This window comes from Phalaenopsis equestris, unplaced genomic scaffold, assembly GCF_001263595.1.
Source record: "Phalaenopsis equestris unplaced genomic scaffold, ASM126359v1 Scaffold000341, whole genome shotgun sequence".
NCBI lineage: Eukaryota > Viridiplantae > Streptophyta > Magnoliopsida > Asparagales > Orchidaceae > Phalaenopsis > Phalaenopsis equestris.
Genome location: NW_018164783.1, coordinates 234,271 through 262,101, shown reverse-complemented (window position 1 = coordinate 262,101; position 27,831 = coordinate 234,271). Strand labels below are relative to the sequence as shown.

The 27,831-nt window shown below is 33.1% G+C and overlaps 1 protein-coding gene across 1 annotated transcript; it reads left to right on the top strand.

Annotated features, from left to right (window-relative positions):
• The first annotated feature begins 2,294 nt into the window (after nucleotides 1–2,294).
• Nucleotides 2,295–27,831, top strand: LOC110025899 (histone-lysine N-methyltransferase ATXR7). The gene is given in 22 exon segments (XM_020726589.1): nucleotides 2,295–2,567; nucleotides 3,511–3,646; nucleotides 13,211–13,440; nucleotides 13,544–14,144; nucleotides 14,288–14,410; nucleotides 14,490–14,807; nucleotides 14,902–15,270; nucleotides 15,348–15,656; nucleotides 16,200–16,295; nucleotides 16,575–16,659; nucleotides 16,761–17,098; nucleotides 17,251–17,644; nucleotides 17,726–17,878; nucleotides 17,990–18,211; nucleotides 18,214–18,395; nucleotides 18,494–18,616; nucleotides 18,700–18,780; nucleotides 20,661–20,714; nucleotides 20,788–20,939; nucleotides 23,332–23,439; nucleotides 26,533–26,718; nucleotides 27,588–27,831. Coding segments are annotated over 19 exon segments (3,924 nt in total). The 5' UTR covers nucleotides 2,295–2,567; nucleotides 3,511–3,574; the 3' UTR covers nucleotides 23,354–23,439; nucleotides 26,533–26,718; nucleotides 27,588–27,831.

The window sequence follows — 27,831 nt, the reverse complement described above, 5'->3', positions numbered from 1 at the left end:
GGGGGGGGGGGGGGGGGGGGGGGGGGGGGGGGGGGGGGGGGGGGGGGGGGGGGGGGGGGGTGTTCAGGAACCATCCTGGACACTGCATACTGTTTTTCCAGGTCCCTGTTTGTGCTGTTGATGTTTTAGTAGCTGAACTAATTGTTGTGTATTGGGTCATTACTCTTGCTAAGATGAATCACTGACATAGTTTACTTCTTGAGGGGGACTCTGAGGTTCTTCTACAGATGCTGCAAGATGGAAGGCAATCCTCTTGGTGCCATGTACAATGGGTTAAGAAGATCCTTTCCATGCCGTCTGGTCTAAAGGTTCAAATGTCTTTCATTTACAGGGAAGGGAACAAATCTGCCAATTGGTTTGCCAGGAATGGTCTGTCCTCATTTGAGAGTCTTGTTTTGTATTCTCCACCCCCTCCCCCCTCTTCAATTTTTGCTGGTGGGAGATGCTTTACATGCTCCCCATCTAAGAGTTATAACCTGATTCCCACATTAATGATATGAAGCTAACAGAGAGGAGAACCATTGGCACTGTGGAGTGGTTTTGGAGTATTTTTTTTCTGTTTGGTATACTATTGGTTTGGATACATGTAATTTTGGAGATATTTTTTCCTTATCTTTTTTGTGTGGAGTTGTATGGAGGATAAAGGAACCCCTAGGATTTGGGATCCTCTTTTTCTCCCAATTTTGTAATATCCTTTTTTATTTCAACATGTAGGGAGCCATGAGTCGCTCTTATATATGTATATATATATATATTAAAATAAATTATGTATAAGTATCATTAATTTATATAAATCAATTAAAATAATTGTTGTATAAGTATCATTAACTACTAATGCAAAATAGTTGGGAAAAATAAAATATAACTATAAATTGAAAGTACGAGTACTAGTTTGATGTTGGTATATATATATATTAAAAGGAATGACCAAAGGCTATTAGACCAGCCCCGACCATCTCTAGGTGTTAAATATTTGAGTACCACACCCTACACATGAGGGTAATTGAACCCGTGGCCTGAGGGGACTTGTGAACTTCAGAGAGGCAACTCTACCAACATGCCAAGGAACGCACACACACACACACACACACACACACACACACAGATGGCTTCAATCATGACTTGACAGCCAGCAACCCAAACCCTCAACGCCACCGCCTCCTTCCTCCTCTTGCATGCGAGCACAACATCACTACCTCTTTGACTAGGGCTAAACCCGAACCGGCTCAGTTACTCTTAATGCACGCACGAGTCTCCACCTCCTTCAACTTCTTCTTCTTCTCCTCTTTCGATTTCTACTCATTCTCCCATCTTCCTTCACCACAGACAAACCACTTGGCTATACAGGTAAGTTTTTTGAAAATTTTTAGGGCAAGTCTCACATTCTTTGTTTCTTAACCCCCATGCTTTCTTTTCTCTCTATTCGACTCTTCATTTCCTCCCTCTCTCTTCAGCTCTTTGTTTCCTATCCCTCAGTAACTGAAATTGGATGTCACATGGTTAAAAAGGGGGTGTTGGAGGCGAGGATTTTAGAGGGGAAGATGATATAGGGTTGTGGTTATAATTTATTTTTATTGAAGTTTAGTTTATTAATTTAACTGATGAATAATTAATAATTAATTCAAAAATTGTTAAATTAATTATAATTAGATAAATTTATATGTAATAACTTAATAGTTAATCAGTGAATAAAAATAAAATTTAAAATTTATATTATTTTAAAAAAAATGAAGTAATTTTTAATTAATATGATTAAAAATTTATTAATAATTGATTATTGTTAAATTATTACTCACCAAATAATTAATTTATTTAGTGAATAATTAATTACTAATTAGTAGAATAAATAAAATTTCAATTCAATTTAATTGAAATAATAATAATAATAAAATAATCAAAATTTAATTATGATTTTTTTATTCTAACCACCATACAAATCTCTTAAATCCTGACAGAGGTTTTCAAACAATATGATATGATTTTACTGAATTTATTAACTTCGCTCTTAAATAATTTTTGAGATTTAACCTTTCAAGGATTTAGTAAGTTCAGATCTATACGATATAAGGGTGTTTAGGTGCAAGTAGAATTTAGAGTTAATAATATAAATTAAATCTGAAAATCATAAATCCCACCTCTAATTTGGGTTTAAGAAGGATAGAATATTCTAAATAAAAATCCATGTTCATAAAATTCATACATTTTTATGTTTAGCTAAATTTTTTAAATTGATCCAAAAATCCAATTAAATGTCAATATCAAACCATCCTAATTCCTAAATGTTACTAACAATTCTATTCTCTTGCCAAAGAGCCCGTAAAACAGCCCGGTGACTCGTGGAATTTAGGGCACTTCAGCGGCGGGCGATAGCTGCGACTCCTGGACGCAACGAGCGAACGGCAAGTCCCTCCTTTTCATTGATCCCTCGATTCCGTCGCCGGATTTGATATCATCCGATCTCGTATCATCGGCGCTGTATCTCCTCGCGAAGTAGCTAGATCTGGCGTTCTTGCGACGGGGTTTTTTTTGTCCGGTCTCTTGATCTTGAGTTCTAGATTGCGACGTTTGTAAGCGGATCTAATTACATATGTACCTTTTCTGCAGATGGGATCGATGTGATAAAATATTTTCTTTTTTGTTTGTTCCTATAGGCGTTCTGTGCATTAGTTTGCGACGAGATATGGAGTTCCTTTTAGTTGAGCATGGTTTTTTACCCCTATCTTCTTGTTCGCTGTGGGAATTGTTTTATTTATGATATTTTTTCTTCCGTAGTAATGGATTTGCGTATTCCGCAGAATTCCTGGACAACTGTACTCTTATGATAATTTTCGTTTAGCGAATCTAGGTCAATATATAATATATTTTTGCATTTTAACCTTTACATTGCTTCTTATGTGTTTTTTCATGGTTTTGATTTACGCAATTATGTAGAAATTGTCTTTGGCTTTGCATGTTAGGGTAACATTCTGAATTAAATAAATCAAATCAATTGTGTTCCTAATTAATTAGTTTTTTTAATTTGTTTATTTTGACAATGATGTACTGTTTAATTTGGTAATTTCTTCTAATCTATGCGTGTTTGGATGTGATAATCCCTTTTTGTGTATATATTTGAAGCATCGTACGCTCTGACAACTTTCATCATTGATGAAGCATGGCTTTGTTTCTTTGTTATTATTTTCCTTGCCTGCATGTATGTATTCCTTGTCTCTTAGTTAAGAGTTTTGGTGTCCTTAGTAAAAGAAACTTTTGTAGATGCCCACTTAATTAATATAGAATTCTGCATGGAGTTTGACCTTTTTCACATATGCCTAATGGTGCCTTATTTTGCAATATTATCACTGCGCTCATCTTTTTCAATTTAGTGTTTCTCATTGCTTGCTCTACTGATGTTACTGTTGCCTCAATGGCTTTGTTTTGATTTGCAGTGAAATATGCCATAATATGGGCCATGGTACTTTCCTCATTCTCATTCTAAGATCTCTCTTGGACTTTCTGTATTTCTTGCAGAAACCCTAGAACATCAACTTCTCAACATTGCACCTCTTCTAAAGAATTCAAAGACAAATATTTTATGCAAATGCCTTCGTTTTGCCCTTCTAGTCCTCAGCACCCATATCATAACTCTCCTTCATTGATGGATATGGTAAGTTTCCTTTCCCTATTTGAAAAGTCACGGTGAATCAATTTGTTTTGCAGGGATAGTTTGAAGAAGTTAGCATTCAATTAATGTTGTTGATAATGTTTGTTATTCATATTCTTCTATAGTTGCTCCTCGGATATCATCATGGAACTCTAATGTAACTATGTTCAATGTTTTTGAAATGATTTAACTTTAACCTAACGTCTCCTAGGTATTTGTATTGGTATTTATTTATCGAACTAACTTTCGTTTATCTTGTATGTTTTCTCAATCAGACCTGGATGCATGATAACTCAGTCAGGTTTTCTAATGTAATTAATATGAAGCCTACTATAATTTCATGCAATGGAAATTGAAGATTCAGTCATTTCACTAAGTAGTCATCTCATTCTTTAAATGAAAAACAAATAATACTTTACGTTAAATTCAATTGATAATAAGATGATTAAATTAATCTGAAAATTGCAGTTGGAAATCAAAAACATATAAAATAAAATAAAATGAATTTAATTTCCATAAATTTAAATTTTTTGTATGGAACTTTTGATCAAATTCAAGCATAGTAAACAATTTAATATCAAAATTATGTAGTTGAAATAGCACAATGAACAAAGTTTTGAAGAGAAAAAAATAGGCATTACATCGATACAAGGAGATAACTTTCTCCATATTCAGGTAGTCGTATCAAACTTGAAAGAACCCACTACTAAATTGCACTTCTAAGATTGAAACTTGGAAATGAAATTTTATTCAATTAAAAAATTGTTAATTGCATGCCTAAGAGTATTTCTTTAACATAACCTAGGTTAGTGTTTATGGTTGGCATAGGGCAAATCCCATTTGAAGTGTAAACTAAATTTAAATATATTTAGATTATCAAATCAATATAACATCACCAATCACAAATCCCCTCATACGTTGGTTCTGTTTTCTAAAACAGAAAACACATAGAAACAGAGGCATAGTAACTGCATGCCAAAGACTGACCTGTAAGCTTTGGGAAACACAAATACCAACCCATTGAATCACTTGCTTGGTAGGGATTTAAGCACCATTGGCACTAAATGACATAAAGCCCCATTACCATAAAGCATAGCATTAGGAAACCATCTCCCCTTTTTCTAGGTAACTAGAGAAAAAACCAAACAATATATATTTCTAACATCAACTGCTCAATCTAACATCAACTGCTCAAACTCCATTAACTTCAAAGTAATGGATAAGTTTAAGCTTACACCATCCGAATTTTCCTATTGTGGTAAAACCCAATCTGACTGGAAAACATTCGAGTCCATTAAATTGAATTAAAACTATCATCATACCAAACCATGCTAGAAAAGTACATCCTCTCTCAACCATCAATGTTTGTTTGTTCTTACATAATTAAATTACAAATATATAGAAGGCAACTAATACAAGAAAACAAGTTTTGCTCATATCAATGTTCAATATGATGCTTCTATTGAACAAACATAAATTTCCATCAGTTCCATTTGGTTTTATTAAATCCGATTTTCAAAATGTAGCATTTGATACTCATTAAGCAGTTTGTGACATAAATATTTGCTTCATCCAAGTTAATTCATGAATAATCTCATAGAAGCTTATCTAGTCAGTGAACATGGTATCTATATTATCCACCATGACAAGTGGATATAATCCCATAATCTAAACTAGCCTTTAAACAAATTATTGAGAAGTATTTGATAGTGGATGGGAGGGGAACTCAATAGTAAAAGGTGGAAATTGTGTCATATCGAATGGATTGACTGGTATGAACTAAGATCAAATTAGGTATGTTGAAAATTTGATTTATATTGGAATTTTAAATTTGTAAGCAGTAGTGTCTATAAATTGCACTATTCTAAATGATCTTGCTTTCCTTGAAATCATTTTTTTTTTGAAGATTTCATGAATGCTTTTTTAGACAGACAACCCATGATTATCTTGGTAGTTATAACTTATACATACCTACTATTCACATCAATAAAAATCTTGTAAATGCTATATTTAATAGTGAAATTCTTTGAGAATTTTTTCTTCAAATCATAAATATATTTTAAAAATGATATGAAATATGAAGTAAAATGTTAAAAGATTAACGTGCATCCTAAGGATTACTAATAATGACTCATAATTAAATCCTGAAATTTGGAATGCTAATAAAATTGCAAAAAAAACTAAGTATATAGTTATATTATATGAACGGGCCTCATGGAAATAGACTTAACTAAAATGGCTTAAACATAAGTTTTGATTAATTGCACACCTTTAAAATTTACAAATTGATTGAGTTGTATATTTCAAATTTGTCTTAAGGCATTTAATGTTAGTAATTGCTTCTTCATCACGTTTTGTTTTTGAATTGTCACTAAATAAAATCAACATCAATCCAATAGTCTATTATAAGAATAATATAATCAAACAATTCATTAAAGTTTACATTTTTCTACTACTTTTTAAATTTCTAAAATGCCAATGCTTCAATTTTACAACTAGGTACGAGTTATATCTTCATCAAAATTTTATGATGTTGTGGTATTCCACTTTTGCTTTTTTTTTTTTCAATTCCAATCTCTATGTTAGACACTAGTGCAAATATATTTTCATTTTCATGAATATAATCTAATCTAGGTGTAGATTTAAATAGAACAACATCAAACATAGATTTAGGTTGTAAATACTAATCATATTTTGCGTGTAAAATCACCTCAAAAATACATTCATGAACTGCTATAAATTAAGTTTCATGAACTGTCATCTTTTATGTTTTTTGCATTATTTTGTTTTGCATATGTTTTTAATGAGATTTTGTTAAGGTTTCTATATGAGTTGACCCACTTGCGAAATTTCTAATAGAATGATTGTAGCACAATTTAATAATTATGGATCTTGATAAAGCCTCGGATAGTATTTTTGGTTAATAAAGTGGCTCTTTATTAAAATTCCAATGTAAGTATTTAATGAAGCAAATTGTGATAATAAAATAGTTGCATGCAAATGATACATGTTATCGCTTAAATTTATGAAAATGAGAGGTGTATCTTTGTGTTTTCTTTATAGGAAATTTGCAAAGAGGTTTATGCCTCATTAGGTTTTAAGTGAGGGCCATCTTCATATGATGAGGCGTGCTCTCCTCATCATATGCCTCAACTTAGTTATGGTGATGCTTGCACAATTAGATTTATTTTTTTTTTCCGAAGGAAAACATAAGTAGATTAACCTAAATAATACACTCCTACTTATCCATACAATTCCTACAAACCACATATGCTTAGTGATAGCCATTACTCGAGCGAATGTCCTCCTTGCATTTCTTTGTTGCTTCTCACAAATGTTGGTGGTTGTCTTTCTTGTTGCTTCCTTGGTAAGTTCTATTTCTTCTACTGATGACAATTACTAAGATATAAACATTTTCTCTTTATTAAATATAACTTTTTTTTACTTTGTTTATATATGTTTTTGTGTTTATTTAAACATCTGTTTGTTTTGAGTTTTTTTTTTAATCAAATTTTTTATTCTAGGATTTTGTTAGAAATCGTTAGAGGTAAGGAGAAAACCATAATGGATATAAACACTCAACATGGAAGGCATATCATGCATGGTGATATTTTATAGAATAATAAGGCACATGTTTATCTGAACTGCAACTATTGTGAAAAGTTTGTTGAAGTGGTTGTTACAAGCTTGAGCTAACACTTATTTGTCTCTCACAAGAAATTTGTATGTGTGCCAAGATGCCTAAGGCGATGAGTGGAAATCCATGCATTTATGAATAAGGCGATAATATCAAAGCATTTAATATAGCGATAATTTGATGATAAAATTGATGATGATTCTTATTATGAGAGTGGGTTAGTGGCAAATTTTTGTTATCTTTTTGTGCCTCAATTTTATGTAGAGTTGAAAGATATATTGTAACTGTGGAGGAGGATAGAGACGATGGTAAGATGCTAGCCCATACATTGTCTTCCGAAAGTACAAGAGCGGCATGCTGGTGTGTTTATGTAGATCTTAGATGGCTCTTTCATAGAAATGCAATTTCATTTAATGTGGTAACCTTCCCTTCTTATTTCACATGATTCGTTCCACATGTTCTTATAGATGAGACTTGAAATCACCATTTATTTATTATTTGAGAACTTGGGTATTGAAAGAGCTGAATAGCACCAAAGAAGTTATTGAGAGGTTATAATAACATAGAATCAAATTGAAGTAACAATTTTGTTTGATAGTTTGATATTGAGGATAGGAACTTGATCAATATTCTGATTAACAACAACTGAAACTTTTTTTTCAAAATCTTTTGAAGCATCAAATAAGGTAAGTGACGTAGGGTATATTTTTGGATTACTTAATGCAGTCATGGGGGAAATTGGAGAGCATCTAATCATATTAGTTACCGATAATGTTAATACTTATAAGGTAGTTGGAAAAATAGTTGACGAATTAGAGAATACATAGGTTGGACAACATATGTGATACATTTGCTAGATTTGATTTTAGAGAAACTTGGTGACTCGCTCAGTGCAAGAGTACTTTGAACAAGGAAAGAAGATAATAAAGTTTAATCATTCATTGGCTTTAAGTTTTGATGATAAAATTTTATAAAAATAACTCATCAATGTCTTCCGAAAGTACTAGAGCGGCATGCTGGTGTGTTTGTGTGGATCTTAGATGGTTCTTTTATAGAAATGCAATTTCATTTAATGTGGCAACTTTCCCTTCTTATTTCACATGATTCGTTCCACATGTTCTTGTAGATGAGACTTGAAACCACCATTTATATATTATTTGAGAACTTGGGTATTGATAGAGCTGAATAACACCAAAGAAGTTATTGAGAGGTTAGAATTACTTAGAATCAAATTGAAGTAACAATTTTGTTTGATGGTTTGATATCAAGGATTGGAACTTGCTCAATATTTTGATTAACAGCAACTGAAACTCTTTTTTCAAAATCTTTTGAAGCATCAAATAAGGTTAGTGACATAGGGTATATTTTTGGATTACTTAATACAATCATGGGGGAAATTGGAGATCATCTCATCACATTAGTTACATATAATGTTAATACTTATAAGGTAGTTGGAAAAATAGTTGACGAATAAGAGAATACATATGTCTTGGACAACATATGTGATACATTTGATAGATTTGATTTTAGAGAAACTTGGTGACTTGCTCAGTGTAAGAGTACTTTGAGCAAAGAAAAAAGATAATAATGTTTATCGACAACCATTTATTGGCTTTTATTTTGATGATAAACTTTTATAAAAATAACTCGGACGATCTATTATAACTAATTTTTCTGTAGCCTGCTTGATCTTATGAAGCATGTTGGAAGCAAGACAACCTTTGAAAGTTTTGTTCACCTCCATACAATGCCGATGGAAAAGAAGTTAGGAAGTTTGTCTTAGAAGTTTGTTTTACATAAAATATAAGCATTGATTCATTGGAGAAATAGGCAGTTATGGGTTTCATTTATAATGTGTGGACGAGGTTAGGGAGTTAATAGCTTTAAATCTTGGAGATGAGTCCAACTACTATGAGAATAATGAGTCATTTTTAATTTTTTATTTATTGAAGTAAGGAAGGATTTTCCCAAATTTAGTTTAATTTTTTCCTAAAATTAGTTGTATAATGGATTCAGTTATTAATGGCATTTCAAAGCTATAATTATATTTTTTTAATTAAATTATTAAAGCTTACTTGTTTTTCCTTTGGTTACGAGTGAAATTGGAGTATGTAAAACCAAGTTGGAACAAAAAAGAAAAATCCTTTGAGTATCTCAAAATTGAACTTCTTGGTTTATATCATATACAAGTGACTAAATGATTGAAATTTGAAAAAAAGGCTTTCAAGGATGACAAAGCTTCTTTTTTTGTAATGATGTTCCATCAGATGATGAATGGATTGTGGATGATGATATGAAGCAACGCTATCCAATGTATAACAAGAAGATCTCAATGTTAATTTTTTATAGGGATTGAAGCATGACCAATGGGTTAAGCGCAGGACAACAAGAAATAATTAGAAAAAATATCTATAAAAATTTAAGTAATTGAAGTTGTAACTATCAATGTAGTTGTTATTTTAAAATCTAAGTAATATTCTTTATGGTTATTTATTATTGGATTAGAGAAGAAGAAATCTAAGATTGAAGATGAGGAGAAATGGGTGAAATTGAAAACAATTTAAAATAAGACGGTGGAGAAAATAATTCATTATATTGATTTTAATGATGATTGAGTAATAAAAGTGATGAGGACATTTGAGTTTAAAAATTTTAATTTTGGTAGCCTATTATTTTCATACTTTTGTGGAGGATAGTGGGAGTTAGGGGGTGAGAAATTAATTGCGTTGAACTTTGAATTGTTCAGTTATTATTTTTATTTTGATATCTTACTTTGTTTTGATACGTGTATAACCCTTTTTTACTTCATGATTTGATGTTACGATGTTGACATGTTACTGCTTACATTGCTCAATTTGTTACTTCTTATTGTGTTAAGATGTAAACATGCTATTTTTCAATGTGTTAATAAATTATTATTTTAATATGTTATTTCTTCATATCTTTAAATTAGTATAATACATTTTACTTTGTGTAGTTTGTTATTTTTAAGGCTTAAACTTCAAAATGCTTCACCTCATGGAAGAAAAATGCTTCAATATCCAATTGGACAATTTTAAGTTTTGATGTGTAGCTAAAAGGCACGTAAACTTTGCATAATACTTGAACACATGCAATACTTATACTTACAATTTTAAAGTTACTTTTTAATTCATCCTGATGTTTATAAAATGTTTGATATTTTTTCTTAAGCTTGATGGCGATTTTATTGTAGTTGAAATACTTAGCCATAGTAATTTTGCATGCCTCACTATTTTTTTTTTTGTTTTATTTGAATCAAATGTTAATTTTCAAATAAATCACTTTTTCTAATAATTGATTTACCATAAAATTTTAGAGATGATTTCCCATTAAATGAAGGGATGTAATTTTAAACCTCAAGCTAGTTATATTATGTTGTACTTTCTAGTGTTTGGTAGGATACAATTTAAATTCAATGAAATGTTTGATTTTGTTTGGCTGAATGTATTTATATTACAGTCTTGATGAAAAAAAGAGATGAATTGAGTTGATCAGGAGGCTTGATTTAATTTTCCTCCACACGAGCATATTGAGTTCGAGCAATCACTTTTTATCATTTCCATTAGCATCAGATATGAAGTTTAGTTTAGATGATAGACCTTTCTCTGGTTGTGCTAAATGTGGCCAATATTTGGAAGAATGAAGTGGATTTAAAAGCAAGAGATGGATCCTCCAGGAGTATCGAGGAGTGCCACAGCATTTTGATGGAGCTCAACTTGCATTCCAAACTTGTGGTGGTGATCTTCAACAATAGAGATGACATTTGTGGCATTGGCATTCGATAGGTGGACATAAGCATTCAGTATTAGACCGTAAGAGAGCTTCCATAGATGAAGCCTGGTTGAAGCAAGGATAGGAAGGGTGGAGGAGATGCGAGATAGTGATTTGTGAAGGCGAATGACGAGACGAGGTTTTCAAAGGCAAGGGTTTAGCTTTATTGATGGAGGACTAGATTTCATTGAGAAATGAGAGATGATGTAAAGTAACTTAACTTAATTGGGTGAGTTTTTTTTGCACGGAAGAAGTCTTTTTGGTTATATTTAAATGCTTGAAAATTTTACTTCATATGAAATGCCTAAAACTCTTTAAACCTTTTATTTTTTCACCAATAATGCATCTAACTAAATAGTTTTTTAATATTAGTTGTTTTTGACACGGTGTTCATAACTTTGTTAGTATCGGTATTTCAATTCAGGGTAAATGAAGTCCCAACTATTATCACCAAATAGTGCAGGTTAGTCAGTTCAATAGAGTTTATTTTCCTGTCAAACATGCATGCATATATTTGGATGCAAAAATTTGTCTTTCTAGTGGAAGTTTGAGATGGAGGGGAATGGAACAAAAAAATGGAAAAGAGGGCGTGCATGCTGATCCTAAAATTGACGTTTATTTTCAAATCTGAATCGAGGAGGAGGAAATGTTAATTGACATATTCTATCTACTGACCTGTATAGAGCCTAGATGTTTTTTGAATTCATTTTCATTAGTGTTCTTCATTTTTTAATCTCTTTCTTTACTGATGTTGGTGTTCTATTTTTGTATTGTCTACATTCTTCATGAAGCATCATAGCTTTTGCAAATTTTTCTATTGGTTGATGTAGAATACACATCAGTTATGTTTTTTTTTTTAATTAGATTGACCTTATCAATGAATCATCCCCTAACTTGTATTAGTCTGCAAATCTGCCGTTTTCCTTTTCTCTTTCTTAGGTTTAGTATATTACTTTTTTTGGATGTCTTATTCTATTTCCTAGATGTCTCATTCTATTTCCTAGATGTCTCGTTTGTCCAAAATGACCAATTCTTTTGATGCGAAAATTGGAGGTGTATCGAGTACCGAAAATAGAAACATCATCGAGGATAAAGTAAGTGAATCTAGGCATTTAATTCTTCATCCATTTTCTTGAAAAGAATCAGTTTGTAGATATTTTCTTGGTTATGGTAACTCTTTTTTTTTAGTTGACATATTTATATCTTTTCCCTTTCTGCTTTGATGGTTCTTTTATCTTGAACAATTCTTTTAGGGAGAAAATTGGTTCAAGATGTTCAGATCTAATTTTCATTTTGATGGTCTAAAAAAATTGAGGTGTCTATTTTTCTCTGACATTTGTTCTATTGATTACGTATAAATGCATTTATACTGTTTGCCGTTTTGTTATATAAATTTTATAGCAAACGTATTCATTAGTTTTTTAATGCGTGCAAATTGAAATATAGTAATTTCATGCTATTTAAGTTAATAGAAATGCCACGTCTTCATCAAAATTGCTTCAGGATATCCTGAATTTTTTTTACTTCTATATGTTTGCTACTTGCAGCTGAAATGTTAGCCATATTATTTTTCTTTCTTCGAGTTTACAATCCATTTAGTTCTTCATCAATAACGCTTATCGAATATCAATTGCAATATTTGTTTGTTGTATACCTTCATTGATCATTTTTTGGCGATTTTGAATTATCTTTTAAAAATGTTCAGATGGCATATGTATTTTTCCTGGATTCTCCTATTTATTCAAATACTATATTAATATTTATAAGAAGAATTCAAGGCTTGAAATGATGGCTGTCTGTTTCTCCAGAAGATAAAACTACTATCATGAATTCAACTTGTACAGGATTGTTACTCATGTTTCATGGTAGTGGCTTATGTTCATATAGGAGGAATTTATGGGGATGTGGCTTACATAAGGCCGCTTATTTCCTTCTCTATCTGCATTATCTGTTAGTTCTCTCTCGTGGCTGGCGATTTGCTCATCTATAAACTTTTAATGAAATATGCATGAACTTGCTATTTTTGTTTATTGAAAGTCACGTGACTTTTCATGCTTGTTGATTATTCTGATGCCTGAAATTATCTATTGAGTGTTTATGTTATCCTGTTCTTATAATTTTTATAATTTTCCATTCAGGTGGCATGCAGTGAGTTTTGTGAAGAAATTGGTTTATTACGTGGCTATTGCACCAATAAGGAGTTCTATTCTTTAGGAACATATTCAGATGAATATAGCCATAAATTCATTATGAGGAAAAGGCTCAACTCGTCAGCTCCTGAATTAACTCAATCTGAAGCCAGTTCATGTATGGAAGTTGATGGCGATATTGATTTTCATGGGAACTCTGAATATAGCTCTTCACATTGGTATGGCCACTGTATTCTGTTCAAGCAAGTTAATATTCTTATAATCTATTTTTCATACTAAGAAGTTTAGTTTTACTATTTTCTGCATTATTTCTATGCCTAGGTTCTCAGATGGGCATGGTGGTTCCTCATGTAGCAGCTATCTACCTGAGAAGTTCGGCTCATCTGTTGCAATGGACGGGGGCTCGTTGTCCGCAAATAATAGTAGTGACATTTCCTGGCCTTATGGCGGGGGCGCGATGGCAGGTCATGATAACAATCATGGTGGATATTCTCAACAGGCCTATGTGAGTGGCTGGATGTATGTGAATGAAACTGGGCAACTTTGTGGCCCTTATAGTGAACGACAGCTGGATGAGGGGTTATCTACAGGATTCCTGCCAGAGGAACTTGTAGTTTATCCAGTCATAAATGGAACCCTGTCCAATCCTGTGTACTTGAAATATATAAAGCACTACTCTAATTCATGTTGGTCGGTCAATTCTCTAAGCATAACTCCAAATGTTTCTATGGATCAAACAGTCTGCATCCCTGCGTCTCGTGGTCAGGGCACATCCTCTAGCTTGTCCACTTTGCATCCAAAACACGATGAGCATATGCAGTATTCCGTTGCCCAGCAAACTGGCACACTTGGTGCTCATTCTTGTGGATCTCAAAATCTGAATACTGGAAGTACAAAACATGCAATGTCAAGTCTTTCAGCGGTATTGTTGTGTTTTCTACTAATCATCCTTTATTTTTTTCAGCTTTCATAATAAAATATTATTTATTTTTAAATACCATCCTGCTTTAGTTGAAAATGATTCAGCACTTATTGTTTTTCCTGTGTCTGATGGTCTATGATTAGTTGATCTCAAGTGAGGAGTCAAATTGGATGTTTGAAGACGAGGAAGGTAGAAAACATGGACCTCATTCCTTCGCAGAACTTTATTATTGGCATAACAGTAGCTATCTTCATGATTCATTGATGGTGAGGTGCCACCAGCAGGTTTATTTCTTTTCCTGCATTTATTCCTGTTAAAAGGCAATTATTGATTTATATCTTGCAGATACACCACATAGATAGCAAGTGTGGTCCATTTACACTTTTAACTTTAGTCGAAGAGTGGTGCAGAATTCAAAATGGTTTTGAAGCAGATGCGAACGACAGTAGTTCTGGTTCATTAAGTAGATTTGTATCTGAGATATCGGAAGACGTATCGGTTGAGCTGCATTCTGTGATTTTGAAAGCAGCTCGTCGTGTTTTTATAGATGAAATAATTAGCGCCATTATTCCAGAGTTTTCTGCTTCCAGGAAGACTCGGAAACTTCGCAGAATAGAATCAGCTGGCAAGGATGTCCAGCATTCTAGTCTTGCTGAGCAAAAGGTAACGCATTTACGAATGTGCACAGAGTTGATGGTTATTTTTGGTTAAATTCATCTGTCTTACAAAGTAATTAATTTTTTTTGTTCCTTTACAGTCCAAAACCATTGTTGAAAATAAGCCTTCTGCAGTTCGTGGCAGACATACCGATCCTTTGCTAGTGAAGAATGAACAAAAAATGCCTTCCATCACTCCTGCAGATTGTCCTAATGATGATTTGTCTATAGTCACCATTAATAATTTTTCTGAGTTACTATTAGAGGTGTACAAAACATTTTACTATGATAGCATGAAAGACCTGTGGAGCACTGTCTTGTCTGAAGCTGTTTCCGACTACTGCACAATGTGGCGGAAAAGACAACGATCGTTTAATCATTCTGTTTTGCCTGCCAGATGTATTTCTATTGATGGTGATGCCAGAAATATTGATGGTTTCCACAAAAGCACTACAGAAGCAGCTGACATTGTATGTTTTTTTTATTGCATCACGTACCTCGTCTATTTATATGGTGGGATCTATTTTACCGTCTGAATTTGATTTAGGTTTATTCTATTCCACACACATCCAACAACGAAACGGAATTTCCCCCGGGATTTGGGCCTGACAATAGAGATGTAGATATTTTGACTTGCTTTCCATCTGACAACTCACATTCTGAAGCTGTCCAGACAAAACAAATTGATCTTCATCTTAATAATTTGTTTGCCATCATCCTGAAGGAAGTTCAAGGAGAACTAGAGAGTGAACTCTATGTATCAGCAAAGAAATCCTTGTTGGAGTATTATGAAGATGTATTAAAGGAGGAGTTGACAAAAATGCTTTGTCTTGAAGCAGAAACTAAAATTAATAAGGTAAAGCCTTTTTTTACTTTTACATGCATATTTTGATTAGTTTTTTCCGTGATAGGGTTGACATTTGGAGACAAAATGCTTAGGTGGATGAGTGTCTTAGTTGGATGAGAATGCTTAGGTGGATGATTGAGTTGACAATTTGAGATAAAATGCGAAATGAATATATCCGTGATAGGGTTGGTGTAGCTCCAGTGGCGGACAAGTCTAGAGAGAGTTGTCTTAGATGGTTTGGTCATATTTAATGATCCGGTTAGGAGTGTATATGTTTTACATGGGACTGATGTTAAGGCAGATGCGGACCTAAAAAAACTTGGGCGTATTGTATAAGAAATGATCTTAATTTATCAGAATTAAATGAAAATATGACACTCAATAGGACGCAATGGTTGAAAATGATTCATTTAGCCGACCAAATTTAGTGGGATAAAGGCTTGTTGTTGTTATAGTTTGATTAGTTTGATCTCATGTATGAGTTTATATTTCTATCTTTTTACCAGTAGCCTTTTTTATAATAATTGACTATTGGCTCTTTCCAATGATTAGGCGAGCATTAATGAAGATGTCATGATTAGTTCGGTGCATGAATTCACAATTGGTGAACAGGTTGTTTTTGAGGCTGAACACGTGGATCAAATGGAGGTACTATTACTCCATATTACCGACAGCTTTCCTTAGGCCACTTTTAAATTTATATTACTATACTTAGTCTTATATCTAATATATGGAGGGGTGTTACTAGACTTTATAGTAGTGGGAATTGGGTTGATTGAGAATTATTTTTAATCTATATTCTAAATTTTATTTTTTTTGCTCTTTACTATTGTAGAAGGCTGGGATTTTTCTGAAAGTACAAATTGTTAAGTGCTTGTGTGCTGTTGTTTAAGCTTTGTAATGGAAGTGTGTTTCAAATGATTTCAGGTAAAAGATGATCCGAGCACATCTCATTGTCTATTTGATTTTTGTAATTCTGTTGATGTTGCTGCTGATTTGGCAGAATCAACTGGTATAAAATGTCACAAACTTTGTTAATTCCTCAGTTGCTTTATGGACTATGATTATTGTGAATGATAATCTTTGTGATATTTCCCTTTCAATCTTGAACAGAAACACAGAGTTCTCTGTCTACACAGTTTGCAAAAGCTTTTGAAAGAATGGGTCCTCCCATGGCAGATATGTTGGAGGATGAGATTGATGATGAGTTAACGCCTCCTGGAGTGGAAGCCAATGCTACAACTGCATCATCAACTATGTTTAAGTGCAAAATCCGGCCATCAAGACTCAATGAAGATATAACTGTAATTGTCAAATTTGTTGCTTTGGCTATTTGCAGGCAGAAGCTTCATGATGAATTTCTTAAAGAGTGGAGATCTTCCCACCTTGTTAGTTTTCTTCATGAAAGTTTTACTTCATGCGGCTATTTCAGAAGACATGAAGTGGATACTGTATGCTTCTCTTGCTCTGTTGACCCCCTCTATCTTAATTTCACAAATTCTGAAGAGTTAATCTATTTTAATTTGCAAATGAAAAAATATGGATTTAATTTTGCTACTTGAATATTGCTTCATTCAATGCTGATATGCTGTATGATGCACAGCAGAATGGCTGCAAGCCACCAGAGGAGACAGACATGCTGAGCGAAAGTTTGCAGCAGATTTCAAGTTCAAGGCCATCTGGTGTTTCCTTGAATGGGAAGCTGACATACTTTAGAAAGAGAAAACACAGCAAACCAACATCTGGACCATTTCCTGAGAGCTTTGAATTGATTAAAAAAATGGGCGACATCTCCATGAATCAGGTGCCACATGTAGGAACTGATTCACCTTGGCCACAACGTGATGATATGGATTCTGCATTGAAGGAGTTAGATGCAGATGTGATTGATTCTTTATCGTTACCTGCCATGAATCAAAATAATTTGCATGATGGTTGCAGTTTAACTAGGAGAAAGCCACATAAATTGAGGAAGATTGCCCGTGAAATTCAGAATGGTATTTTTCATGAACTTACCAATGCTAAAATAATATTCACAATGGAGGACGGATCTTATAACGAGTTTTCACCTGTTGCAGATGAGCAAATTTTAATTGATGATATTAAACACAATTTGGAACAATTTTCAGCTTCTAAGGATGATTCAGATAAAGTCAAGAAGATTGGAAATTCTAGTTATATACATATAGATTTTGAGAAGCCCGAAGCCCTTTCTTCTGGCATCTCCCACTGTTAGTGTGGATTGTTTTTCATAATAATTTTATGAATTCTTGATCCATCATTTTTTTGAATCTCAGGCTTATGGCTACTTGTTCATTCTTAATATCTTTGCATGTTAACAGCAAAAGCCTACTTGAGTTTGAAAAGGAAAGCAGATGATCGGTCAGCTCTCCCTCCTAAGGTGCCAAAACTTTCAAAGAAGATTAAGGTTAAAAAAGGAACCAAGAAGGGGGCATCCAGGCTGATAGTTAAACCTTCAAGGCTAGTTGTTCCATGCCCTAAGACCGATGGCTGTGCTCGCTCTTCTATCAATGGATGGGACTGGCGTCAATGGTCACGAAACGCTCTTCAGAGAGGGCCCGTTTGAGAGGAAACCGTGATGTTATTCCTCGTGCCTTTTACCCTGATGCTAATGGAAATCAAAATCCTAATAGTAAAGGTCCTTCAGCAAGAACAAACAGGGTCAAGTTGCGCAATCTCTTAGCGGCTGCTGAAGGTGCTGAAATTCTAAAAGTCACCCAATTAAAGGTATTTTTTTTTTTTTGGTTTTACGGAGACATGCACCCTAATGTCCTTTTTTATAAATATTTTTGAGTTACAGCCTTCTTTTTGCTTTTCTTTTAAAGGCACGGAAGAAGCATTTACGTTTTCAAAGAAGCAAGATACATGATTGGGGGCTTGTTGCGCTTGAGCCAATTGAGGCAGAAGATTTTGTGATCGAGTATGTTGGAGAATTAATTCGTCGTCGGGTAAATTTTTATTTTATATCATCTTTTTTTTGCAATTTGTTCCATATCACATATATATTTTACTAAATTTTTTTCCATACAAGATATCTGACATACGGGAGCTTCGATATGAAAAGATGGGTATAGGCAGCAGTTACCTATTCAGACTGGATGATGGTTATGTGGTGAGGGAAATATTTGTGCAGCTTCATTAAAAAAATTATTTCTGTGATTATCTATGTACTCTTACCTTTTTTCTCAGACCCCTTTTCATTATATAAACCTTAAATTTTTTTGAGACTCACTTTTTTTTTCCCAAATTTTGTAGTGAAATTTGTTCTTAATTATTTGTTGTTGATGATTTATACTTATTGACATTTGAAGAAAAATCTGTTGTTAAGCATGGTAAGTTAGCAACAAACTGGGAGTTGAGATTAACTTCAAAATTCACTTGCTATCACAGCAAGAGATGGGGTGAAAGGTTTGGTAACGATGATATCCGAAACTAGTAATTGTAGAAAATGTTGAATCTTCCAAACGAGGAAAAAGTTCCAAAAAATAATTTTTGTTGCCATTTGAAAACATTAAAGAAAATATAAGGGGCCATTTGAATGGAGGGATATATAAAACATGAAAGTGTGATAAGCAGCCACATATTGTTTTGCTAGAAACTGTTCTAGAAATTATAGATGCACAAGAAACCATCATCGTGGCTCATTTAAAAGGATTTTGAGGAGGGCATTTGTAGTGAGTTTGAGTGAGTGGGTTAAGGCCAATGACCCTGATGTTCAAGAGGAACCTTTTATAAATGCAGCCTTTTTTAATCATCCTAGTTAAATGTAAGCTGAATGTTATCAAAATTATTGAGACGTGTCAGATATGTTGAGGTTGATTGACCAGTTCTTTTTAATATTGCTTGAGTTTAAAGTTTGTGTTGTATTTTAGTATGCGTTTGATCGATTGGTTCACTAAAATTACATGTATCTCAGCTTTAAATATTTTTTCTATTTTTTATTCAATCATTGTAATAAAAGTGGCATAGAATAGTAAATTGAAGCTCTAATTTTCCAGTCTATGCCTAAACTTATGTTATAGCCTTGAAGCTTGTTAATACCTCATGGTATCATTTCTCACTTCTATTATTTATTTATTTTTGTTTTAAGATAAGATATTGATTGACAGGCTTTCTTTTTGATAGGCTTTTGTTTTGATTAGATCTAAACTGAATACATCCAATGTATTTTTAGTATTAGTAGATCTAGTGGTGGGCTGTAATAAGGAGTGTTCAAGTCATTAAAATGACTGAACATTTTAGTTGTCTTGTGTATGTTGTTCAAAGTGTTGTGATATGGATGAGAATGCTATTAGTAGAAATCAATTTGGATGGTTGAAATGGTGGAATGAATTAGGCCTATTATGTGATAGAAAAGTACTACTTAGATTTCAAGGAAGATTATATAATATGGTGAGATCTGCAATGCTTTATGGTGCAGAATGCTGCAGAATGCTGGTTTGTAAAATAGAAGCATAAAATTAAGTGTTGGTCAGATGAGAATGCTTATGTGGATGAGTGGCTTTACACTTAGAGACAAAATGCGAAACGAATATCCATGAAAGGATTGGAGTAGCATCAGTGGCAGACAAGATTAGTGAGTCTTCTTAGATGGTTTGGTCACATTAAACATCGACCATTTGATGTTAGGAGAATAGATGCTTTAAATTTGGCATATGCTAAGAAAGATAAAGGTAGACCTAAAAAGACTAGGTCTTGTCGTATAAAAAATGATCATAATCTTTTTGAATTAAATGAAAATAGGACACTCCATAGGATACAATTGAGAAAAAGGATTCGTGTTTGTAGTTGTTGTTGGTATTGTTGTTGGATAAGATATTGATGGACACTTATTGAAATGCTTTTATTACTTCATTTGTCAAAACTACTTTATAGGATGGGTGATTTGGTCTCTTGTTTAAATTCTTCCACTAATAAATTTTCGTTCTTTCTGTTCTATTTTTTAGAACAATAGATGTTGAGTTGTAATTGATATGTATATTTATGATGCAGGTTGATGCTACCAGGCGTGGAGGATTGGCAAGGTTTATTAATCATTCATGCGAGGTTAGCTTAAGTTGGTGCTCATTTGATAGGCCATTTGTTACCTTTGGGGTTTTAATTTGTGTTTTCCTTCTAGCCAAATTGTTACACTAAGGTGATAACTGTTGATGGCCAAAAGAAGATCTTTATTTATGCAAAGCGGCATATATTTACTGGTGAAGAGCTTACGTACAACTACAAATTTCCATTGGAAGAGCAAAAGATACCCTGCAATTGTGGTTCCAAAAGGTATTCATAAATGTATTCTGCTCTGCTTGGTGAGGTGCATTTATTATGTTGAAAGGTTTATGATACTGTTTTTAAAATCACATTAAACTTCGGTGTCTGCATTTCATTATCTCGTCAAATTTCATCTATAAGGGTAATTTTTGAAGCGTTTTCCTTGCATTTTTAATTCTTCTTAGTGTCACGGCACGGATCAGATTTTTTATTTTTTTTCCTGAAAGTTCCGTGTAGAATCTTTTTCTTAAATCAAAAGCGAAATACAAAAGATATGCTGCTAGTTATTACAGAGAGTAGACTTGTCCTTACAAAGAAAACCTTATAAAGCATGCGTATCGAACCCCTCAGTCCAGACAAGACTATCCTGAAGACAATTTAAGCAAAAAATTGTGCTGCCTTTCTACGACTCCTATGCAGTTCAAGCAGAAAAACGACTTGCTTAAGCTTAGAAAGAAAAGCAAAATTCTGAATGTCTTCAGTTTTGTTATGCCAAACTTGGTTATTCATGTTTTGCCTGAGGAAGTCAATAATAATTTTTTTGATTTCATACATCTAAGCGTTAATAATCTTCTTTATGCAAAGAATAGCTTGTAGCTCAACTTGGGCAATTTCCCAGTGTTCAAATTTTGCTCCAGTTGCAACAAGACACTCAACCACTTCATCTCTAACAAGAACACCAATAGTACCCAAGTGAGATGAACATAAAATTCCATCAAAATTGATCTCAAGCCAACTAGGAGGGGGACAAACCAGTATGTGTTGATACCTTTCTGTATTTGGTGTGTTTAGTTGGCAGAATATATATGACATCTGTGTTCATACCTTTCTATATATTTTATGGTTTGTTTTCAGGTCTACATTCAAAAGCAAATTACCTTTAATAGCTAATGGATGATTGAAGACATCTTGGATGAATTTAATCACATAGATGATATTAGCAATGAAGCATCTCATGTCTTTTTCTCTGGTTGCAATAATGCTTGTGCAGAAGCAACTTTTATATAAGCATCACGTGCTTAAGATTTAGGGACTGTTGAGGATCACCTTTTGCTTTGATTTTTTGTTTTTTTTTCAATAAATATGTTTGCTTTATATTTTTAGTTTTTTTAAAAATAAATAAATAAAGCAACTTGTTTTTGAATTAATCTAAAGAACTTTCAGGTGCATACAATGATAAAAAACGCACCTATGAAGTATTTGTTTCTCAAGAAGATAAAGATACACTTGGTTGCAGTGTAGCAATACTAACTGTAAAGAAATGTATGAAATGATCCAGCAATATTTTAAGAAAAATTTAAATTCAACACTAAAGTCTTTTCATCTTTAAAGTGTCATGGTCCATGGAAATGAAATTGATCAAACGGGGTCATCCTGGTTTGCTTCCAAATTAAGGGTCCATTTTGTAATGCTTCTCTGCTGCTTTGCTTTATGAAATGCAACCGAATCATTGTTTTGAGCATAATATTATGGCTCTGTTTTAAAATTTTTTGTGGCACAAACTTGATTTTCGATTCTGCAAAAATAAAATGATGAAATTAACCCCATTTATTCTGTATTATTACCCCATGTCTCTAATGAAATGTCTAGGTCCCAATCATCTCCACAATTCTTCTTCCCCTTTTGAGCTCTATTTCCGCTCTCCTTGTACATCTCATCACAGGGAAACACCTCCACAATTTCTTCTCCAATATAATGGTGTTTAGTTCTAGTTCCCAAGTGAACAAGAGCGTGCTTTCGTATCAGCGGTAGCATGCCAACTGGAGGGTCGACAACTCTGAAATGAAGAAGAGATCTGTGCTGGATCAACAACTCTGAAATTAAGAAGAGAGTTTTATGAAGAAGAGATCTTTGATGGTCCAACAACTCTGAAATGAAGAAAAGATCTTTGTTGGTGACAATGCTCGACGTCCTAAAAGGAAGTGAAGGTTATGGATGGTAGTGGCGGTGCAGCCAGTGCTTAAGTTGGTGAGGCTAAGAGTTTTGGCACACATTAAGGCAATGGCCAAGTCGAGGGATGCTTACACTGATGCCATAATGTCTGGGCCATTATCACATCATGCAATTTGCAATACAAAATAAACAATAACACCTTTTTAAGAATATCAAAACTTTCAAGCAACCCCTCGGTTTTATGATTAAATAGTTTTTGGAATATTTTTATGGTATACTGGTCGTTTTTATGGTGCCAACAAAGGACATGCAACTTGTGTGTTTGATTCTTTTGTTGTGGACAACAATATTTTTTTATGGTTTGGATTGAGTGAGAGGACAAAACTGATGTTTTATGTATTATTCCTTTATGTGCCAGTGATCAATGAACTAAAATATTGTTGCATGGATTTGGCATCATCATCTCTTATTGAAAATGATGTTTTATGTTTTTTTTTTTTCCCTGTAGGTGCCGGGGATCAATGAACTAGAAAAAGCATGATCTGCTGTTCAATGTTCGTATCCCTTTGCAACAGTTGAGGAGAATGCATGGGGTTGGTCGTAATTAATTTTTAAGGTATGATTTAGTACATGAGCCATTATTTTTTTAAATGCAAATGGGATGTTCGTTATATCCATTTTATTTAGTTAAATGTTGTTCTCTCTTCTTATTCATAAACATTGTTTGTTCAATTCGCTAGAGTTGTTGAGTAGGTTGATTGTTTTTCTGATCATTTTTATGCTTTCATTGCTCGATGATCTTACTGATAAAACTTTCATAGTTAGTACTTGTTTTAGAGGGTATAACCAAAAGGGCATTTCTGTTTCTTTCATATGTAGAATTGAGAAGGCTTTTGTTATTTGGTATTTGGTAATGCATTCCGTGTATAAACCATGAAATTAATTATAAATGTTTAATAAAATCTATTTTATTGTTGTGACTACCCACAAGTTTAATTTTGGTGCCCTTGGTGCTATGGTTACCGGGGATAGTTTTGACTGTTGAAGCTGTATTTGTTACGAGGTATAATTACAAAATCATGGGACGATTAATAAAAGCCAATTTTATAGTTGTGTTACACATGGTAATGTTTGCCAAATGAATCACAAGGCTTTGTTGAAGTAGGAATTTGATGGGAATGAAATTAAATCTCAATAATGTGTGGCGGGATTATGACCGCAGCCTTAGTATGAAGTTTTGCTTTTTTTTTTTTAAATAATTTTCTTTCATTCAAATTCCTGCATCAAATGCAGCAGAGCTGATTAATAACTAACAATGTTGAAATGAGAACCTTTTTGTGTGACAACCGTGAGTTTACGGTAACTTAATCGTATCTTCCAGGATGGTTCTGGAGCTAGAGTTCATTGACATGGTAAAAGGCCTTGTCTGTGTTCTTACCTATTTATTATAAGTTGGACATGAATAACAAGGCTAGTGAATGTCACGAGAATTAAAAGGAACATTTACATACATATCGCACAATTCTTATGTTTTTTCAATATCTAATGCTTAAAATTTAACATTTACATTCATAACACTTAAATCTTTAATAGAACATAAAAATATCATTTTTAGTTACTTTTTAAAAGTTAAATGTACCTTTTTATTCATAGGCTTATAGCACCAAGGTGTTATAAATGTAAATATTAAATTTAAGTGTTAGAGATAAATATATATGAATTTTGTGGTGTATATATGTAATTTTCGAAATTAAAAATTTTTATAATTTAAACGTGTACAGCTAATTGTGGAATATGCACTAGTAAGGCATGAAGGTAAACTTAGCGTTGAAAGATTTAGCAAGGAAAAAGGGTGGTCCGTAGAAACCATGTATAAAAATTTTGCAAAACGATTGATGCAGACTAGATTTAGCATACCTCAATCTGTTGGGATACGACTATTGATGATGATTCTGTTAATTGATAGTATACATATATATTTTTTTTCTCTTTATATGTGACACAAGGATTTTTCTTTCATAAAAATTTCAGCACTTACCATGTCCTAGAAAATGTCATATAGTATGGTTATTAGGATGAAACGATGTAGGTAGGAGTTAAAATATGTTGTAAAATATTTTCACTCGTCTTTCAGCTTTCATAATGTAGACCCTGCAATGCAGTTATAAAAAAATTGATACCAAATTCTTATTTTCACGTCTACTCAAACTGTATGTCTGGCGCAATATATGTCCAAAAACATGTGATTTCTTATTTGGTGTAACATTTCCTCATATGTTTAATTTGGAACTTATTCAATGAGTTTCGTATAACCTCAACTATCTAAAGTTAACTTGCCAGTTTTTACATTTTTTTTTCTCAGGTAAATGTCAAATTATCTTTTCATTTTTCACTGTTTGAAATGTGTATTAATACAACATTTTGGCTCATGAAATGTGCTGACTCTAGCTGAATGCTATTACTATATTTGCTTTTATTGATTTTTATTAAAACTAGACACGGTAGTTCTTTGATTGGAGGTTTGTATCATTTTGTTTTCTAAATCAGACTCGGTGGCATTTTTAATGTTCAACCCAAAATATTCCATGTTTTGAACTTGAATTTCTGAGTCCGAACTATGTTATAGTATTTTTCTATTCAAATGTATATAAAGGCAATGGTTGAGAATTGTATGTTAGCTGATTGGCTGTTTCCTCTGCTTCTTATTGCGAATACACAGATTGCCTGATATCTGTAGGCTCGTTGATCATGATCCACTTTTTATGGCATTTAGTTTCACCTATAAGAGTCTAGCAATTGCTACATTTTTATTTCATGCATGCCCATCAAAGCTCTAAGCATGTAGAAGATTTGGGCTGAATTTTACTTTGGTATAGTTTGGATTTCTGGATGTACCGTTCTTTATCTTGGCTATTTATTTACTGTTTTTCTTAGATGTTCACAAAGCTGTTTTAAAGTAAATAGCTCATAATGTATCTTGTTTTCATGTGATTTAAATCTTGGCCACACTAACCATATATATTAGTCACATGAACATAGATGGGCTGCTTCAATTTCTAGTCAACGCATATCTCATGGCAGATGTTATAGTCTAATTCACTCATTGATTCAATGGACTGGCCTCTCTCAATATGACTTTAGAACATCTTAATTTTTAATCAAAATTTTCCTTTATGGTGTTATTACTGTCAGCAAGGAACTATTAATAGTGCAAGTCTTTTTTCCTTCTTTTTGCTTTTTTGCCAACATAGATCTCATGAAAACTTTTGCTGGAAGCATGGTTGATTATTCTTTTTGGCTTCAAAATAAATTGCCAAGGTGACCAATTTTTGCACCATATGTGATTGCTTTGCGGTTGATTTTCAACCATATGAAGTTTTTAACTGATATGCCCCCGTTTCTTTGGTCCTCATTGTTTGACTAAGTCTGCGGTCCTAATGGACAATGATATCCATCCTTTGTATTTAGAATTCAGGTTTTTTACGTTTCTCTATTTTCATTTATGTATAGCTTGTAGTTATTGTAGAAAATGTAAGCCATCTGACTGCTTTAGTTGATTTTGTTAGAATGCATTGCTTTTAATTTCTAATCAGAAGATTGAAAAATTGTTCTAACTGTAACATATTTGAGCATCAAAGTAGTTTATGATTGATGTTTTTTCTGGCAAAGGACTTGCAATGATGAGATTTGATCGGCTCTGGGAATGCAGGATGCTGTAAACCTACCTGACAAGTGTTGAAAAGTTGCATATTACTTGAAGGTTTTGTTTTGAAGTTGGCATCCTTGAAGGATATCCTTTGAAGCTAGCATCCTTTGGGATTTATTTTGAAGGCCATCTTAAGAAGCTCCTGCACAATTTTGGATCATTGTTGTCATGTTCTATTAACTCCAGTAGGTAAGAATTATGTGAGATGTGCTTTATGGCGTGTTTTTGCAATGTAATTGAACGGTTTTTTTCGTCAGATTTAGTTATCTTATTAGGCTTTATGAATTCACTCGGTTGCTGCTGTTGTGTCTTGACTGCGATCTAATAGTTTTTTCACCAGCTGTGCTGTAAATGATGCAACAGCTTCTGTTTCTGGTCTACTTTTCTTTCATTAGTTTTTTGCTCTTCATTGTCTACAAGCCATATGAACATATTCAATTATGACAAAATTTTGAATTGCATAAAATTTTATTTTCAGAGATAAATATCATCAGAAAATTGTCAAATATTTGCCATTCTTATGGATAATACGTTTCCTGCTTCACCTTAAGGCTTTGTTTTCAATTTTTTTTCAGTTGCTAAAGTTTATAGATCCGTACCGCACCGTTCTTATATATTTGCATAACTAACACCGAAACTTCATATTTACATACATGCCATGCCACACAAATCTTTAAAATTTCATAAAAAATATCTCTAATATTAACTTTTTAAATGCGGAACACTCATTTTCGTAACTAAGTTTTAACACCAAAGTGCTATAAGTGTAAATATCAAACTTTAGATTTTAGATATGTAAATACGTAAGCACTATGGTATGTATGTAAATGCCCCAAGTTTATATTTCATCTTGTTGTAATGTGTACTTGCCTGCCTTGAGAGATTTTTTTTGGGGCCCAATTCCTACGCAAGGTGACATATATGTCTCAACTAAAACTTAAGTGTTAGATATGTAAATACATAGGAATTAAGTGGTATATATGTAAATCATTTTTTTTTTTGAAGTTTGGCTGTAGTTTATTTGCTAATCAGTTAAGTTTGATCATCTGCTCTCTCAGGTAACTATCATCACGGAAAAGCGGATGGTTCTCTCTCATCATGCTGCTGCCCACTGTTGATGATGTCTCGTTTAGCTGATGACAGTTCTTTCACAAGGTCAACGGTCTGTCTTTTTTATGTTTGGGGCTGTTAGTTACTTGAAAATATTTGTACAAACTGACACGGAATTACTCCATTAATTTAATATTTAGGTGGTAAACCGCCTTTTTTTCTCTGGCTTATCTTGGCCTTTTTTTAATAAAT